Source organism: Thunnus maccoyii, chromosome 2 (genome assembly GCF_910596095.1).
Source record: "Thunnus maccoyii chromosome 2, fThuMac1.1, whole genome shotgun sequence".
NCBI lineage: Eukaryota > Metazoa > Chordata > Actinopteri > Scombriformes > Scombridae > Thunnus > Thunnus maccoyii.
Genome location: NC_056534.1, coordinates 32,306,485 through 32,326,491, shown reverse-complemented (window position 1 = coordinate 32,326,491; position 20,007 = coordinate 32,306,485). Strand labels below are relative to the sequence as shown.

Below are 20,007 nucleotides of genomic sequence, written 5' to 3'. Positions count from 1 at the left end.
AATTCTGTTACCTACCTTGATGTTGTGAAGAAAACCCTGTCATGCACTTGTTTCCTTCCTCCTAACTGTAGCTGCTGGCTGTCACTGACAGACGGCTTCATCTGGAGTTTCTTAGGCCCTGTGTGCTGCATCACCTTCCTCAACATCTTCTTTTTCATCATCACCATCTGGAAGCTCGCCCAGAAGTTCACCAGCCTCAACCCAGACACCTCTGAACTTAACAAAATTAAGTCAGTCTGTGTGCCTGCTTGTATGCATGTGTGCGTAACAATGTGGCTTTGGAAGTTGTAATGTGTGGAGTAATGTCACACACACCTAATGCATTGCACAAGAACTGTAACTGAGTCATCCACGTGTTAGTGCTCATGCTAATCTTTCTTTCTCTCTATATTTGTTGATCTTTCTTTAATCCCACTCCCACCCCTCCCTCTCTTCTTCTGCAGAGCTTTCACAGTGACAGCTATTGCCCAGTTGTGTATACTGGGTCTGACCTGGGTGTTTGGTTCCTTCCTGTTCAAAAAGTACATTGGTACAACAGTGGCAGCATATATCTTTACTATCCTCAACAGCCTGCAGGGAGCGCTGATTTTTGTCATGCACTGCCTGCTATCTAAACAGGTAGGAAACAGTGGTTTTGCATGTGTGTGTGCATGAGGTTAATGGAGAGATTAACACAATAGATAAAAACACAACTAAAAGAGAAAGTGTGAAACAAAGATGGAGGATTGCACTGAAATGAGGGTTGCCAGCTGTTTTTTCCTGATGTTCTGCTGCCCTCTGCAGGTTAGAGAGGAGTATGCCTATTTTCTCTCCTGTTTCTGCACACCACAGAAGAAGAGATACTCGGACTTCAGCAGTACCAATCCTTCCAGTAGTCAGTCACGAGTAAGAACACAGTGATATCTCCTCCCTCTGTCTCAGCCACAAATACTCTCTTTCTTACATACAATGTCTTACTCAATTTCCTAACACGTGTTGTTTCTGTTCATTTAGGGTTCTCAGAGTGGGCAGCACACCGGAGAATTCCAAATATGAAGAGCTAAATCTCTTATTCTACCCCAAAGACAGACTATCACACTTTAGCAAATCTGGGACAGGCAAGCCCTGATTTTAAAGTTTTGGATCACTTTAAATAAAAATCCAGTCATTATTAATTCACCTTTATGAATTAAACTCTGTTTCTGTTGTACCATTAAACTAGTGGTTCCCAACCTGGGGGCTAGTACCCCTCCAAGGGCTCATAAGAAAAATCAAAGGTGTTGTGAGATGATTAAAAAGAAGAAAAAAAACCCAAACTAGTATGTGATGCACAAATGCACAATAATGTTTATTGTCATAAGTTTTCTCTTTTTGAGAGTTTGACCTCCCCAGAACTCAATTTGAGAAGAAAGCATCACTCTTTGTTTCATCTACTCAACTCTCATCAACATTTGCAACCTGTATTGAGGAGCAGCAAGTAGGTATTGCTCGACCATAAAGGGTCACAGGCCTTTCTCATCCTATCGAAGTTAATGAGACCACATATATGTTTTTGCAACTCAAAAAACAATGATGGGTGAGAAAGTCTTGCATTTACCTCATTATTTTGCTGATTTTCATCACTGGTAATGTTCTTCAGTGAAGTTGTATTGATAATGACTGAATTTTTATTTTGGCCTAAAGAAATCCTATGAATGTGTTATAATTGTTACGGCGGGCAAGAAGTACCCAGCAGTTAAAAGTGTTTATTCAAGAACTCTGTAAGTGAAAGTGAAGATATTTCAGTAGATTATTGGTTCATCCAGAATATATCATAAACATAATATAAGCTGTATCGCCTTTGGAGTGATTAAAAGTGATATAGACTATTTATTTCAAAGTGCAGACTATAAAGCCCACATTATGTAGGCTACATGAATCTATGAGCTCTTCATGTTTAAAGCAAGAGCAAACAGCTCGTGCTGTATTTTATATGAATGTTTCGTGTAAAAATAAGGGTAGGTGTGCTTTTGTGGTGTTTGTAGTGAATAGAAAATATCTGTTTCTGTGTACTGTTTTTAACAGTATGTTTTGGGAAAGAAACAAAGGACTGATGATGCAAATTACTCATGAAGTGCCTCTGAGGCTCTCTTCATGTTCCAACAAATCCCATGTGGACATGCAGGGAATTTATGTCTGTTGTTTCTTGATATGAAACAAAATTAGTGTTTTGCTTTTTTTCAATCACTTGTGGCTATTTTTGAAGAATCTGTCTTGGTTTCAAATTGAGCTGTACCTTTTTTCACTGGTGTATGTTACATTTTTTAATTCTTCAAATTGTACAAGGAAACAAATCTGGTCCAAAAGGATTGCTTTGGGAGATACACAAAAACAGATCCACCCTTCTGATAAGCCTGCAGCTTCCTGCAGTCAAATTGTGTTTGTGGAATAAAATTCCATTTTGTCATTATGTCCTTATTATAGCTGTTAGCCTGCACCTCCACACGTTATTGCTGTAAGCTTTCACATCCCTGTGATGTCATGAAAACTTTAGCCAGTATGATGAGGCTTAATGGGAGTTATATAGTCTGGAGTTTGTTTATTTTATTGCACTTTTCTTGTTTAAAAATGATAATCCAGCATGGTGCTTGGAATAATCAAGAAGACTTGAGAATCAGTCTTACTTAAGAACCTGAACAGTTTAGTTGTTGTGATAAAGCTATCAATGATATATTTTTATATTTATTTTATATTTTATAGAAATTGATCAGATCAGTGACATTGATCTTTTGGATTTCATATCTGTCTTTTTATGTGAATGGTTTTGTCCTATGCTGTTTGTTTATATTTAAATTGCTCCCTTTCTCATGTGAGATCCTGTTTAAGGCCATGTATGTGTTGGTTTTAACAACTATATTGTTCTTTCATTCCAAGTGTGGCAGAACTTTTTTTTGTGACTGTTGATACCTTTTATTCATGCATTGCAAAATGTATTTTTATGTGAAAAAGCTACATGAATTGTGCAGCATCTTGTGAATGTAAGAATCTTATCATTAGAATATATTGTAGATGTTCTAGTTTGAAAGTATATGAAGCTATTTTTCTACTTTGTTTTTTGTTGTACGTTGTTCGGTACTGTTGTCTTTAAAGAATATGCATCACAAATTTTATTAAAGCTTCAACTTCATCTTAAGAATTTGTAAAGTGTGTGGTTTATCCGCATTAGTCTCCAGCAGGGGACTTACTGTATATAGTAAAGTAGTGCACCTATTGTATCTAAACTATAGGATAGATAGATAGGTAGATAGATAGATAGATAGATAGATAGATAGATAGATAGATAGATAGATAGATAGATAGATAGATAGTCACTGTATAGGTAATGTATTTAAGTACAATTTTGAGTTATTTGTACTTTTTGTATTTCTGCTATAGGCCTTCTGCAGCTCATAGGGAAACATTGTACTTACCCCACGACATTAATCCAACATCTGTATTTAGTAGTTACTGTAAAAATTAAAAATTTGCATTAAAAAATATGACCATCTTGTAAAAGATGATGTGTAGCTATAGATTTAAGTCCCCCTCCGTTCAAAAATCTATTTTTCTTCTTTTTATTTCAGTTGGATGTTTGAGCTTCAAAGTGCAGAATGATGTATGTAAAGAGTTTGACACTTGATTCACCTGCTGAAAGAGGAACGTTTCTCACCTTGTAATCTCACCCTCCGTTCCAGAGACAACAATGGAGAACCCCTGTGTAGAGCAGTTTATTTCTTCCCTAGGAAAGAGCCTAGAATTTGGCTACCCTGAATTCATCAGCAGGTTGAATTTCAGTGAGTGCAGGAGAGAGATAGACTCACTACTCAAGGACAAGTGTGATACACAGACTGCATCCAAAGACCCATTGTTATGCTTGCTTCTGAACTTCCACAGGCAAACCAGCCTTGCCTGTCACAAAGCAGGAAGTACTGATCATGGATGTGTTGTAAGAGCTGGATACTGGACTGAAAATGGTGCCCATTCCATCACAGATTTTTGAAATCGCTTTTCTCTGCTCGAGGAAAGTTTCACAAATATAAAACCTCCATGGGTCAAAAATTCCTAATAGAAAGAGTCATAATTGACCTTGTTTGCAGTTGGAGGTTTCCTGTCAACATTTTTACGGACATCTTTTTTACAATGGTGGTCTATGGGGAAAATGCTTTTTGGGCTGCAGGGGGATTTTTCGCTGCAATACTGCAAGTGGCCACTGGGAAAAATTGGCCGCAAGGCTGAGCCGCAGATCACTATCCAGCTCTTATAATACATCCATGGTACTGATTCCAGTTTGAGTCCAACTCCCATCAAGCCACGGAGCAAGACGTCAGCATTAACTGCCAGCTCAAGTGTGAACACAAAATGGCAGCATTACAACAGTGTGACAACACAGCTACAACCATGGATGTATTGTAAGAGCTGGATACCCAACTAAAAATGGCGCCAATTCTGTCCTATAAGAATTGCTTGGCAGGTGCATATGTCAAAAAAAGTTTCTAGCCTCCAGGTTTGCTTCAGCATTGTGCGGCCCATTGAATATGTGCAGTAGTGTTTCCCCGTGAGTTCCTGTTTGCTGCAATACTGTGAGTGACCACTAGGAAAAATTGGCTGCAAGGCTTAGCAGCGGAGCCCTGTATCCAGCTCTTATAATACATCCATGCCTACAACCCTTCCAAAAGATATGATAATATAACTTAAATCATATCATATAAAACACGAGTTTGATGCTTATTTCAGGCATATAGATACTTGTCTATTGTATATTTAACAGTGTAACTCCTCAGTGTAATGCAAAAGTGTAGTTGATCAGGTGGGTTTAGGTTTATCCATTTTTACATCCCTGTCCAACACTTATAAACACACCTACAGTATCCTGCCATCGATTTTCACTATTTGACTGTGTGTCTCCTTTAAATAGCCCCTGTGACCCAGACAATTTAACACTGACTCGGCTGCTATGTGTGTAATGATCTCATGCTGATGGGTTTTGGTGTGTGCAACCTTATAACACATTTGTTTTTTTTCTCTTTTTGTAAAAGGAAAAATGCTTCAAACTGCCACAGCATGAAGTCTGCTCTCTCTAGTGTCCTGTGTTAGATCAAAGAAAAGACAGGTAAGTTGTCCACTAGCTTTCTGTTTAAAAAAAAAAATCACAATAGCCAGTGAAGAAAAGTTGAATGCTGATAAGGATGAACATTTTATTCTTGACAGTAGTTGAGATTAACCCCATAGTTTACATACATTTTGAGAAAACCCTCTTTTGGTTGCTCAGATTATATATATATATATATATATATATATATATATATATATATATATATATATATATATATATATATATATATATATATATATATATATATATATATTTATTATATATCACAGTAGTTGATGAAAAACAGAGAATTTCATGACTGTGAATACATAATTTATTGTTGTTTATATATTTGATAGTGAGTCTTATGATGACACATCTGTGGCAGAGACTAAGAGAGAGATTGGAGACAGAAAAGACAGATAAATAGATTGTGTATGAGTCCAGCTACCTTTTCTTGTTATTAATGCATATGTCTCTCTTCTTCTCTTGCTCTTGTGTTTAGTGTGTTGCACTGTTCAGTTTGTGATGGGATTTTTGTAAAACTCATCCTCTGTTCGCTGCCTTGGTGATTTTTGATGACACTCTCCTCCAAATGCTCAGATGGTAAGAAGGCTAGAAGTGCTATTAAAGAAGGAGGTCATGACAACAGACACTTTTGACTGGGAAATTCAGGGGAGAAACAGGATAATCTAATCTGAGTGATTAAATTAGGTATTTGTGTCAGCAATTAAGATGTTATATGTTTAGGTAGCTGCAATTGCTTATGAATTACATGAATGAACATTACACTAGCAGGATAACACTACTGGCTGACAGAAAACGGAAATTTTATATCTAAATATTAGATACTATTTACGCCACTGAACTGAACATTCATTCACACCATACTGATGCAAAACAGTTATTCTAAATTCACAGTGAAGGGTCAAAAATGTGTGTTTTACCAGACAGGATAGATTGTAGGTGTCTGTGTATGGAATATTTAGACCTTGGACAAGAGGTGAATGTAATTAATTACCTGTCAAAATAGGAAACGTTTACAACAGGTTTAAGTGAAGAACTCTTTCCACACAAAGCACATAAGTGTCAGCTACACAACACTCACTGTTAATACTTTATTGCATTCATTGATTTTGGAAATGGGAAGCCTGAGGGTGGCAGCAGGAGAGATGCAGGGTTTCCAAGGCAACTAGTTGTCGTACCTACTCACTCATTCAGCTGAAGCCTTAAATTTCCAGAGCTGGTCAAGGGGGAAAGGCAGAGCAGTGAAATTTTACATAGGTTACTCTGCTCTGACCAGGTTCATAATCTGGGTTCAAACACTGCTTAACTTTGGTATTAACCTGGACTGCTACCTCTTTCAGCCATAAATTCCTTCATTCCTATTTGTACAATATAATACAATACAATTGCACAATACTTTCTAATTATTATACCCTGTCTGTGGAACTCAGCCCCAAGCCCATTTGTTCCTGACGATGTAAATCTTTAAAAATAGGTCACAAATATATAGTTTCGTTTTTTAAAAAAGGCTCAGTAATTTCCTAAAGCAACTGGGAATTATAGGTTTTACCAAAGGCTACTCAAACAGATGTAAAAAGTGTAATTGTCGGGGACTATTTTCTGCTGCACATTAATACACATTGGCGCTCCATTGAGTATTTGAGGCAACAAGTATATGTTGGATTTATTCAAAATAAACTTCAGTGGCTGTGTTCATGGTCATGAAGGAACATGTCAACCAGTGTAACACTGTATTTCACGGTTTTTAATCATTGTGACAACAATGGAGTTCTATGGTCCAGAGGAATAAACTAAACAAACTCTTCACATGCTACACAGACAACGTTTATTAGTATGATTTGATTCATTGTTGCTTTTGGTCTTTTCTCTGGATTTCTTAACTGTAAAAAAACTATAGAATATGACATGTCTAATCCTTAAAACATAATTTTATGATAACATTAATCTCAATATGTTTAATATTTTAAGTAATTGTGGCATTAACTTTAAGAAGAAAAGACGAAAAGAATTTCTAGAAAGTCAAGAATTGCCAGTCCACATCATCATTTGCACCATCATCTATATTAAACCTGCAGAGTGAAAATCAACATTTTAGGGACCACTGACATAAATATAATATATATACAATATATATATACAGTATGTGGTGAAGAGTATCCATATTTACCCTTATCTAAGTAATAATCTGGCATGAATGGGTGATTATGTGTTTAAAACTCCTACATTTTACTTTGTCATATACAGCATTTGTGTATGAAAAAGGTGATGAATAGTAGTTCTTTCCCTCTACTTTCGATGTGTTGTTGTTCCTTCACACCAATTTGACTGCTGTTAAACTCATTGACTGAAAGATTTTTAGAGAACAAACTGCTTTCTCACTGGAGGTTTTTTAATCTCTCAGCTGAATTTTCAGACAGTCATCTATATCTGGATGATAGTGGAAGTTTATACATGAATTGCTCTTTTCTTCCTTGTGCTGTGCCCCTCTCTCTCTCTGCTGTCATTGTCTTGTTCTCTTCCTGTCTGTCCCAAGTTGGAATCATTAAAAATAACTCCTCACATGACTCCTCTAAAATACTGCTGGTTTCTGAAGATACATACTCCCCACACCCTCCTCCTCCTTTGGATATATCAGCCTACTTCCCTGCCATCCTACATCTGCCGCCTCTATTTTCCCTGCTTCTTGACCAATTGGTCATTCCCCGTATAACTCTTTATTTTTATCATCTCTTCTTTTTGGCAGTTTCTGGAGGTATTAGTGCATAAAATAGGAAAGAGGCAAGAGACAAACAGTTGCAAACATGGGAGATAGAGAGCGTGAGTCAAAGAGGGACAGGTTGATGGATGAGTTAGGGGGAGAGGAACTAATGGTTGTGTTTCATGGTTTGGCAGACAGTTTCAGAGTGCTGTCAACCTGCACAACAAACAGATTCTCAGTGGGGGACAGTTTGCCACCCACAGCCCCAACTCAGATGTTTGTGCCATGATGTGTCACTGTCCTCTCTTTCCTCGCTCTTATTCTTTCTTTTACACTCAGCTGCCAGTTTATAAGGCACACCAAACCCACAAACACTAATGCTGTGTAATAGAACAGCCCTGCTACAAATCATACCTTTGTTCAGTTCATTTCCCCTTTACACAAGTAGTTAACCTCTAAAATGTTATGATAAAACAAGACGGCTCATCAGAGGATTGTTCAGAAAGAGAGAAATTGAAATTAGCGGGAAGAAGAAGAGGGAAAGAGAGGGATTGAGATGTTGGAAAGTATGAATATATGAATGAAGGAAGACAGGAAAGGTGATTATCTGTAAAATTTGATCTGGTAATTCCTCCTCTTTCTCCATACTTCAGAGAAAAAGGAGATCCTCCTCACAGTGTGTGGCCTGCAGCCATGGGAGACACTGATAATCTGGTTAATCTTCACAGATCTGGTTAATCTTAAATAAAGTGTAGCGCACTCATATTCCAATCTAATAATCACAATATGCACTTACTGTAATATGGTTTTGGGTGTCACTGGATGTCAGATGAGTAAAATTGGAGGTATAGGTGCATGTGTGGCTGTCATTGCCCTCATTGTGGGATGATAAATGTAAGAGGATCCCAGGAAATACCTTTTAAATACCACCTCATTTGCATAACAATGAAATTAATGTCTTGAGTGAGCTTTCATTTTTCACAGGGTCTTAAGCTGCTGTTAATTAACAGCCGTGTGTGCAAGCAGGCTTGTGTATGGGGTTTGTTGATGCCAAGGAAAGCTGGCATCACTACCATAACAACAGCTACTGTTTCTCTTTATTTACACTGCCCTCCTGTCAGTGTTTTTTGTTGTCTGTTTTCTCTCTGCCCCTGCCTCTCACTTGATCTCCTTACAAACCCAGCCGCACAAACAGAGCTATAACTGAGGTTTCTCATGTCATCCAGTGTTTGTAGTGTCGTTTCTTCCTAGGATTCATATTTGATGAGGTGTAGAGCTAATACAGGATTGCTGGGGTGTGTTTGTGTGTTCTGTGTGTTTTCTGTGAGTTTTGTATTGTGAGATAGCGCTCTCTGCTGGCTGCCAAGGGAATCCAAGTTGTGCTCAAAAAGACACAAACAGTGCCCTTCCATCTGGCTCGAGATAATGCTCTAGATAAAACTGAGCAAAAACTTCATTCAAGCTGTACTGAAACCTCTTACACACAGTTTTTCTTTTTCTTTTTAAAAAGAGAAACCGACAAAAAAATCTCCCTTTAAAAAAATTACTGCCTCAACGGTTATAGCCTGTGATGTATAAAAATAAATAAGTAATGTTTAAAAAGGACAAAAAGAAATATGTTACTAGTCTTTGATGCATATGTCACACAGGAGAGATTTTGAGTTAATATTTGTATTTGTTTTGGATTGATCTTTTGTTTTGCATGATCTTTTTTTTTTGTGTAGTTTGCTTTGTGTTTTCTTTGCATGTTTGTTGAATCTGATTATCCCAAGACACACCTGTGCACAGTATTGCCAATTGACCGATCCCTCTAGAGCACAGTGATCACAAAAGAGGAAGGGAGGAAGCAGAAGGACAGACAGACACAGAAGACAGGAAGACCGGTCAAAGCAGACGGCCGCTCACCAAGAGCCGGGTTCTGCTTGAGGTTTCTTCCTGTTAAAGTGGAGTTTTTCCTTACCGCTGTCGCCAAGTGCTTGCTCATGGGGGAATTGTTGGGTCTCTCTCTCTGTAAATTAAAAAGTATGGTCTAGACCTGCTCCATGTGAAAAGTGCCCTGAGATGACTTTTGTTGTGATTTGGCACTATATAAATAAAATTGAATTGAATTGAAGCAGAGTGAGGAACGACACGGTTGGGGAGCAGCTTTTAGCTCCACCTGTGGTTCAGGTAAGGACCAGGTGGGGCAAATTGTGTCATGTACAGCTTAGCACTCTTTTCTCCTTCAGCGCACCTAAAGGCGTACCGTGGAGGAATCACGGGTGAAGGGGAAGAGAGAGGAAAGGCCCAGAGATTGCCCCACCATTGCAACCAGGAGCCACAGGCAGTGTCACACTCCACAGCCTCCCCAAAGCCTTGTTCCCCTCCAGGCACGACTGAAGAAGATGCGTTTCTGTTTCCCCAGCAGGCAGGGCTGCGGCGGCTGCAGGACAAGAGGAGCCAAGAGACCAACAGACCACTGAGGGCGTCGCAGCTGCAGCTTTGGTGTTGGAATGGTGAACAGACACTAATACCTCTTTCAGACCAATGACCAGGGTCGGTCCAGGGTTATTTGACCAATGTTCAACCCTTCTTTTGTCAATTCAAACCCAGTCAGTCAACACTGCCTGGTCATGACAGATTCAGATAGGACCTGGGTCATGGACCTGTAGGGGAGCTTTTTAGCTTGTTTGTTTTTAAGGGACATTTTAGGACCCTTAGACATTTTATTGTTGCCTTTTATTTTTATGGTAATATTTAGTGGCTTTTTACTCACTTTTATCTGCTCCTTGTTTGCCCAGTGGTTCTTTATTCGATCTAAAGAGCCCTTAAATTTCAACGAACCCCATGTAGTAGCTACTGTTTTACCAGTACCACATTACACATGTAGTAGAGTCTCTCCTGTCAGTCACACCTGTATTCAGTTCAGTCAATCAGTGAGTCCATGCTCATTCATGTCACTGATTAGTGAGTCCCACTCATTCCCATCACAGTACTTTAGATGTTTTGATGTTGAACCACAATTATGTTTTTGTTTTTTCTTTAATATTTTTCAAGAAAAAAATGAACAGGTACGACAGAAGCATCAAAATGGTGAAAATAACCAAAAATGAAATGAATACACACATTGTCACTCAGTAGCTAGGACTGGAGTTTTTGGCCCTGGCAGGGCTCTAGCCTGCGGCTCTGATCCTGTGTTCTCGATTATGCTCAGTCATTTTGACAGCTCTTCTGTTAATTTGTGTGACTGTCAGTAGAGACTTGGTTTTGTTTTTTGGACTTTAAATGATCAGTTCACACAAACTGGTGATCACAGCATCAAAAATATATAAATACACTGTATATTTAAAAGGTTTGACAACATATTGTCTTTTTTTAAAAACAGTGTCTCCATTACTCTGGATAATCCATAGACCTAATTTTTTATTGGAACTACTTTCTTCTGAGGAAATAGTCCCAGAACAACCGCATCATGTTCTGTGGATTATCAAGAATGAGATACAGATACATCATTTTTCAATGCTGTGAGAACCACAAACAAAATTCAATTTGCCTCTGTTGTACTGAAACAATCTGCGTGGCCACCACCGTTTCTGCAATTTGGGTGAATCAACCCTTTAAAAAAGTTATATAAAGTTCTAGCACAGTGAAAATATTTAAATGTTCCTCTGTGACACACTGTGTTTGACACTTCTTCGTGAGGAATTTATGTAATTTTTGTGTTTGTTTTTGTTTTTTGCTTGGTCATCAAATGCACTTCTGTTCAGTCTGTATTTGCTCAGCTTGTTTGCTGCGGGGCCGTGTTTGTTTGTGTTTCACTCAGACCTGTCTAAAGGTTCACTGAGTTGCATTGTACATGCATGCATGCATGTGTGTGTGTGGTATCACCAGTTCTTTCTCTCTCCCTCTGCAGTGGCTGGCCAATCTCCTGTCGTCTCAGTGGAGCCCCGCACTGCTACTGTGCGCCAAGAGGAGTCTGTCAGCTTCAGGTGCCAAATGAAGGGTGGTGCATGGCCAAAGCTGGAATGGAGGAGTCAAACATGAGCGTGTCTTCACAACTTGGTGTTTCACTAGTGGCAAAGACAGAAACTCTTTTAACTCCATCATGCAGACAGAAACTGCCTTTTATTCAAAAATAAAATCATAGTGCTAGATTATTTTTGTGTTGGCCTCTGCAATCCCCACCACCAGCTGCAGACCACTGAGGTCTTCACTGCCATTTACCCTCTAGTTCAATTTTTCAAGTATTTCTTAAAACAGCATTAAGGTGCCCAAATGAACATTGAAACGAGTTTTGCTTGCTGTAATAATTCCTGTTGTTTATACTGACCATTAGAAGATCTGCTCCAAATGTGCTTACAATGGAGACAAAACCCACAGTCTTCGTTTTGAGCAAAAATGTATTCAAAAAGTTAGTCTGGATACGGGGCTTCAGCGATCTGAATTTGTCAGATAAAGTAGATCTCTTCCACAGTTAGTCTTTTTAGTTAAAAATTCCCTCTTTGTGTCTTGATGGACAGTGTTTTCCTGTTCAGCTGCAGTGGAAGGATTGTAGCAAAAAAAATTGGCACTTAAAAGTTTTTAACTTTGAAAGATATTGACTTGATTTGATCAATTTGGACACCTGAAGCCTCATATTAGCCTCAAACAAAAATACACTAATACATATTTGCACAGAGGGAGGGCTGCAAATTTTGTCCCCTATGACTTACATTAAAAGTGAAGGGAACTTCTAAAGGTCAGTATGAACAGGAGGAATGATTACAGCAAGAAGAACATGAGTCATGTTCATTTGGGCACCTGACTATTGTTTAAGGACAGACTTGAAACATTTTGAACCTATCCTTTAATGTGTCAGTCATGTTGACATGTCCTCCCCCTCAGATGCTCCTAAAGTGCGGCTGGTACCAGCTGGGCTCCTGCGGGTCAGGATCGGTGACCCTGTGTTGGTGGAGTGTCGTGCCACAGATAGGCCACGCCCCACACTGACCTGGAAACGCCAAGGCTCCACCCTGCAGCTTGTTACTGTGGAGGCGAATGATGTCAACACCATAAAGGTAAAATATGAACACATGCACAAATAATACTTTAAATGAACCATTTCATTTTGAAATAGCATTATCGTCATCATGTGTTTCTTCAGTGGCCTGCAGCGCGTCCAGAGGACTCAGGCGTGTATATTTGCCAAGCTGAGAACAATGAGGGGGTGACAGAGGTCAAAGTGGTGATCACTGCCGAAAGTGGTCCTGGTGCATCATTGGCTTCAGTAAGCGCTACAGAGATGACAGTGGTGGAGGGACAGACAGTCACCATGGAGTGTCAGGCCTCTGGTAAGATGTTTTCATGCTTGTGTGTGTAAATATCTCCCTTTTAATGTCCTTTTATTTCTCATTTGTTCCTTCTTTCTGTTCCTCACAGGTTCCCCTACTCCCGCCATCACCTGGTCCAAGCTACGAGCACCATTACCATGGAAACACACCGTGGTTGGTGGTGTTCTGACACTGACCAGCGTGGGGCGCCAAGACTCTGGCCAATACATCTGTAATGCAACCAATGTACACAGCTACAGTGAGGCATACACGCAGATGGAAGTGGACTGTGAGTGGACGAAGCTGATCATAAACACAAATACCGTGCATCCACATTTTTCTTCATGATGGAAATACTTTTCCTCTCCTTCATGCAGCTCCTCCATATACCACCTGCCTGCCTGATCAGGTGAGGCTCCAACCTGGTGATGCTCTGCGCCTGCAGTGCCTTGCTCACGGCTCTCATCCCATTCGGTTCGTGTGGACCCGAGTGGGCAGAGGGAACCTGCCCGCAGGAACAGAGACCACCAAGGATGGAAAACTTCTCAACACCCATGTGAAACTGAGTGACAGTGGAAGTGGTTGCCACCAACCACATTGGCTCCAGTGAGGCCTTGGCCAAAGTCATCATAAAAGGTGAGCTGGCCATTTTTCCTGAATTTAAAGTCCATCATTTCACCTCATCTTTCTTATTTTTCTCTTTTTATTCACTTTTCTCTCCCTTTGCTCACTTTCACAGCTTAAGCCAACACTGTCACACCATTTGTCATTGATGAATCACCTGCGCAGTGCTAACAACTCCTTCAGGCCTGTTGCCATCAAGACGGTCAAATGGATAGTAACAAAGCAACATAGAAGATTATATAGATTCGTATATTTCGGTGTATGAATATGAAATATATTACTGCCTTTTAAACTTTTGAAGTTATTGTGCATATGGGGTTAATTTTGTACTTTTATAGAAAATTGACATGGTTTCTATTGTTACACCAGCCTCATATCTTTGGAAAGCTTTTCTCTGGAATCCTGTACGGACTGATGACCAACAGCATGTGTGGGAGTTGTTTCTTCTACTGGAAGGCCTCAGCACCCTCTTCTTCCTCCCTTCATGTCATCTACTAAGTCTACATTCTTGTACTTTCAACAGTGAAAGGAGGGAAAAAAGCTGATCTCATATAAAAGCCTTTATTATGCTCTTAAATATCAATACAATAAAGGCCAAATTAAAAAATAGATGTAGTGATTTAAATGAAAAACTATGTCTTGAACACTTTTTTACAAAGTGGTTGTCTGACAAGCATCCAAATTAAGGACTGTATAAAAATTATTTGGGGGAAACAGGGTCTTTTGGCTACAGGAAGGCTAATCTGACTTTTCTGGAAGAGCAGACGATGACCTTTCATTTTCTTCTCATTCTAGATATATATTTTATTTTGGCCTTCCCTTCCATGGATATAATCTTCTTTGTACTTTGTATTGTTCTTTTTCCAGGAGAGGGTCCAAAAAACAATTACAATGCCAGGGAGAGCGCCCCTCCCACCCAAGTAATTCCTATACAGTCCCTTAATGGTTGAATTTTCATTTTGCCATGCAACTGCCTTTGAATCTGAAACATTATATGTCTGGTGTCATATCTGAACATTATTTCACAACCTTTCTTTAACCACATGATGGCACTGTGTAGCTTCAATGCACACACATTGCCTTTAGGCCAAAGAAGAGCAATTTGAGCCCTCACACCCTTAACAACTGGAGGGACAGATGCAGTGCACAGTCAAACTTTTGTTTTCCATATGACTACATGTCATCTCTAAGTTTAAAAAAAGGAAAAAGCTTTGGCTAATGAGGTCAGCTCAGTGAGTAAATATGGACTGTAAACTCCTCTTGCACAGCCAAAGTTCAGTTTGACAAATGACAGACAAATGTGTTGCACTGATGGCTGTGCTGTTGCACAAAATTTATAGCAGCTCTGGCTAAATGAAGTGTTCGCTTGCCATTTAGGGTTTGTGGCAGCAGCAGTAGGTTGGAAAGAGAGCTACCATTTCCAGTGTTTGCTGCCAGAACGAAGCCTGTGTCTGCTCTATGTGACTGTGGCCTCCCTCGTAAAGCGCCCAACCTCCATGGAGAAACAGGCTTTACCCTTTCCACTTTTCCCCCCTCCATCTTAACAAGCATCTTCAAAGCTAGAGAGGAAACATCTGCCCTCTGTCACCTCACTCCACCCCCTCACTTCACAGACAGACTGAGGGAGGGAGAGGGAAGATGAGGACTAAATAAATGCACAACAGAGGATAGTAGAGGAAGGAAATCTATACTCTACATTATTAATTTAGAATCATAAAGAACTACTGAGGTGAAAAAAAGGAAAAAATGTCTATGACAGACAGGAAACCAATTGATTAAATCTGATCTGTCTCTCAGTGTATGCCTTTGTTTACATATTAAGTAGACATGTACATATACCCTCTAATGGAGTCTGATATAAACACTGAGTCCAGATGACTTCCCAGTAACAGGATGTGCACTGACGCACAAACACAATTTCAGAAGCATTACATTAGTTTATATTACAGTAGGAGTACAGTGTTACATTTACGCTACCACACATTGTTTATGTTAGCCTTAAGAGGTGAGGAAAGAAAAAAAACAAACAAACAGGCAATCAGTCTTGTAGCTGTATCGGCACACAAGGAGGAAAACCCTCACAAAATATGCCTTTTTCTCAACACAATATATTCCAGTCAATAATGAAAGGCTGGTACTGTGGCTAGATAAAGTGCAGTAATAATATGGGAAAACCAGATCATTCAGGAAGGAACTAATGATGTGAGAGCTTCCTCATACAGGAAGTGATAGGTGGAAGGGGAGTGCCTGTCAGGTCTGTTGCTATGGTTTCCACCTGGTGAACTCTGATAAGCTGCAGTGGGCTTACAGTTTGTAGAAACAACAGTTTCTTCTGGACATAGGAAGGCAGGCTGATGGGGTGATAGGGAATGGAGTTCCTGTATTTTGTCGGCTGCAAAGCTGAGAAGAATACCAGAGTGCATAATGTCACACCCTGCCTTAAATCTGATCTAACATTGTGTCAATGAAGTGTTTCTGTTGCTAACTGGTGCAACAGGAAGCCATAACAAATCGTCTCATATAAATCAGCTGAAATGTTGTCATGCACCAAAAGAGGAGTGAGTCAGTAATTCCTCTGTGAAAATAGAGTCTAACTGTTGACAGGAAGGGCTATGCCCTCGACTAAACGGGTCACTGGGGAAGGAAATATAGGCTGAATAACATTCCATTAAATTGTTATTTTTTTCCTGCCTTCTCTCTGATCTGGATAAATAATATATGAAGGTGCTTAAAAGCCCAGCCCTGATGTATGACACAATAATCATTATGCCAATATTTCCCAAGGTAGTGGTTCCTGACGTGGGGATTGGGCCCCTCAGGGGGTCCCCAGATAAATCTGAGGGGTCACAAGATAATAAATGGGATAAGAAAGAAAAATATATATTTCTGTTACACAAACTTGTTCATCCTTAAAGCTGTATAAATAAATATGTGTTATATTAACAATGGAAAAAAATTACTATGTGTTATGTTCTCAGTTCATGGTGAAAAACCCACTCAAATTACCACCTGACCACATATCCCCTCAATTCTTCACTTCTTCACTCTCACAGCTCTCATCAACAATGGTTGCAGGGGCAGCCAGCTGATTTCTGCAGACAGACAAAGTTAGCAACTAGCTGGTGAACCAGCCTGTTCTCACTCCCAACTCGCCACATATTGACGCTTGGTCAAGACCCCGTGGCTTCACTTTTTTTTTCTTTTCTTTTTTTTTAACTTTTTATTTGTGAAGATTTTCAAATTAAGTTACATTAAGTAAGTGACAAGGAGATAATGAGGAAGTTGCAATGAATGAGCAAGATAGGAGGGTAAAGAGAGTATCATTGATCCTTCATGTGCTCTGGCACTGGACTCCATATCCTGGAGAACTTCAGAGTGTTTCCAGAAAGTTCATATCTCAGTCTTTCCACATGCAGGATGCTTATGAGTTCCTTCAGCCAGGTCTCAAATGTGGGAACTAGATCAGACTTCCACAGTTTCAGGATACATCTCTTGGCAATCATCATACCATGAATAAAAGCAATATGTATGTTACAATCCAAATTTTTCAAAGTGTTGGAGTGTCCTAACAGAGTAGTTTCAGGGTCAGGTGTTATAATGATGTTAAAGATAAAGGAAAGACATTGGAAAATGAGAGACCAAAAGTTGTGTAGTTTGGGGCAAGTCCAGAAGAGATGTGCAAGAGTACCTTCTGCGGCGTTACATCTATTGCATATTGGAGAGAGGTTAGGGAAAATTTTGTTTAATCTGGTTTTCGAATAGTGTAATCTATGAACTACCTTAAACTGGATCAGTTGGAATCTAGCATTTATTGAACAAGACTTAATGTTAGTTAATATTTCATCCCATGTTTCATCCTCGATCTCAATACCAAGCTCATCTTCCCAGGCTTGTTTAATTTTAGTAGTAGACAAATGCAGAGTACTTGAGAAGTAACAAACCAGCTCTGAGATCAGGTGTTTTGCTTCTGGGGGGCTGAGAAGGGATTTGAACAAAGCATTATTTTCAGGTGGTAATTGATATGACCTAGTAGCCTGTAGGACATAGTGTCTCAATTGCAGATATCTAAAAAACTGAGATTTTGAAAGAGAGAATTTGGACTGCAATTGTTCAAAGGAGCCTAAGTGTCCATCAACATATAGGTCTTTTAAGCTGACAACACCCATACAGCTCCACTCTTTAAAGGCTGTGTCTGTAAGGGAAGGTAAAAAGGCATGGTTCTGCCAAATTGGAGCATACATCGAGGTATTTGGGAGCACAAAACACTTTCTAATTTGATTCCAGATCTTCTGTGTATTTAACAGAACAAAATGATCCTTCCTAGAGGCTATGGGTGGTCTTGGGGAAGAGAAGAGGAGAGCAGGGAGAGAAGTATTGTGGGTTAAACTTTTTTCAATAGCCAGCCAAGGAGGCGGAGTGAATCTGTCCCCTCTCTCAAAGCCATACTGCCAGTACACCATAACTCTGACATTGGCAGCCCAGCAGTAATGTAAAAAACACGGCAGACCGAGACCCCCACAGTCTCTGGATTTTTGAAGGTGGCTTTTAGAAATCCTATGCGCTTTGTACCCCCAAACAAACGGTATGATAATGGAGTCGAGGAGCTTAAAAAAGGATTTAGGGATAAAAACAGGTATGTTTTGAAACAAATACAAAAATCTCGGTAGTGAGACCATCTTGACAGCGTTTACACGTCCAATCAAGGATAAAGACAGAGTTCTCCATTTTTCTATGTTCTCCTTGAGTTTCTTCAATTTTTCTGTGAAATTCAATTTGAAAAGGGAGCTTGGTTTTTTTGATATTTTAATGCTCAGGTATTTCACATAATCAGAGGTTATTTTGAAGTGTGTAGACAACAGAAATTGTGGGTCCAGGTCATTATCTATAGATATGAGCTCGCTCTTCTGCCAGTTAATAGTGTAACCAGAGACCTCCCCAAAAGAATTGACAAGCTGGAGTAAATGTGGTATTGATTGTTCAGGGTCGGATACAAAAAGGGCCACGTCGTCTGCGTATAAGGAAATTTTATGATCAACTCCACCTAATGATATAGGTTTAATTAGGACATGCTCCCTCTAATTGCCAGGGGTTCAATCGCCGATGCGAAGAGGAGCGGCGAGAGGGGACACCCCTGCCACGTCCCCCTCTGCAAAAGAAAGGAGGGTGACCTATCCAGGTTAGTGAGAACGGATGCCACAGGTTGGGCATAAATCATGCGCACCCATGAAATAAAGGATGGAGCGGGACCAAACTTCTCCAGAACCCTCCAGAACCCTGGATTCTATGCATTGATTTAACCTTTTTGCAAGCATGTTAGTGAATATCTTAAAGTCTAAGTTGAGCATGGAAATTGGACGATATGATGAAGGCTCGGTTTCATCTCTGTCCGGCTTCAACAAGAGTGAGATATTAGCATCATACAAGTTTCCGAGTCAATTTCATCTAAACGTCTTTTATTCGATTTCTTCAGAGTCGCCTCACATGCAATAATATGACCTCTCATAACAGCTTTAAAAGTTTCCCACAGACTGGAATCCGAAACATCTGAGGTGTCATTGTTCTCAAGGTATTCCTTAATTTTTACTGATATGTGTTTACAAAAATTCTCATCTGTTAATAAGGATGGGCGGAGACAACATGAGGAGCACTGTCTGGGTTTTTTAAAATTAAGAGTAATGGAGGTTGGGGCATGATCCGAAATCAAGATGTTATGGTATTTAGTGTTTGTAACATTTGGTATGAGTTTAGCATCCAATAAAAAAAATTCGATACGGGAGTACGATTTGTGTTTACTAGAAAAAAAAGAATATTCCCTATCCTGCGGGTGTTGGAGCCGCCATATGTCCACTAAGTTAGTGGTACTGATAAGGTTATTCAAGACCGTAGAAGCATTCGAAGGGTTACATATTTTGCTAGTTGACCTGTCCAGATGTAAGTCAAGTATTACGTTGTGGTCCCTGGCGACTATTAAAGTTGTGTTTGAGAGGTCTGGCAGCTTCTCAAAGGTTCTTCTGAAAAATGCTGCTATTGTGACATGAGGACGTGCCCCGGCGTCAGGTGGCTGCCCCAGTCTGTGCGCTCTATCAACCTCTATCGGTGTGGGGAAGTGAGCAGGACCCAGCAAATCACACAGAAAAACTCTCTCTGGTAGGCCCACCACCTTGATATTCTGGCATCTGGAGCGTGCCTCGAGGTCGCTGATCTTCTCCTGGAGCAATCTGTGACTCGCATCTAATGGCAGATATTGTTGCTTTAGCTGGGTTAGCCTGGTGTCATGGTCA

The 20,007-nt window shown here is 39.8% G+C and overlaps 1 protein-coding gene across 4 annotated transcripts in view; it reads left to right on the top strand.

Moving 5' to 3' along the window:
* LOC121912272 (putative adhesion G protein-coupled receptor E4P) overlaps positions 1-20,007 on the top strand; it is a 59,447-nt gene that overhangs the window by 12,673 nt on the left and 26,767 nt on the right. Inside the window, exons 14-17 of one of the 4 annotated variants that reach the window (XM_042434473.1) lie at positions 72-230; positions 444-618; positions 784-885; positions 994-3,128. The exons of the other annotated variants lie outside the window; for them this stretch is intronic. Of the exons in view, the coding sequence (XP_042290407.1) occupies positions 72-230; positions 444-618; positions 784-885; positions 994-1,035 (478 nt within the window). The 3' untranslated portion in view covers positions 1,036-3,128. Of the gene's footprint in view, positions 1-71; positions 231-443; positions 619-783; positions 886-993; positions 3,129-20,007 lie in introns of those variants that run through there. 4 annotated transcript variants of the gene reach the window in all.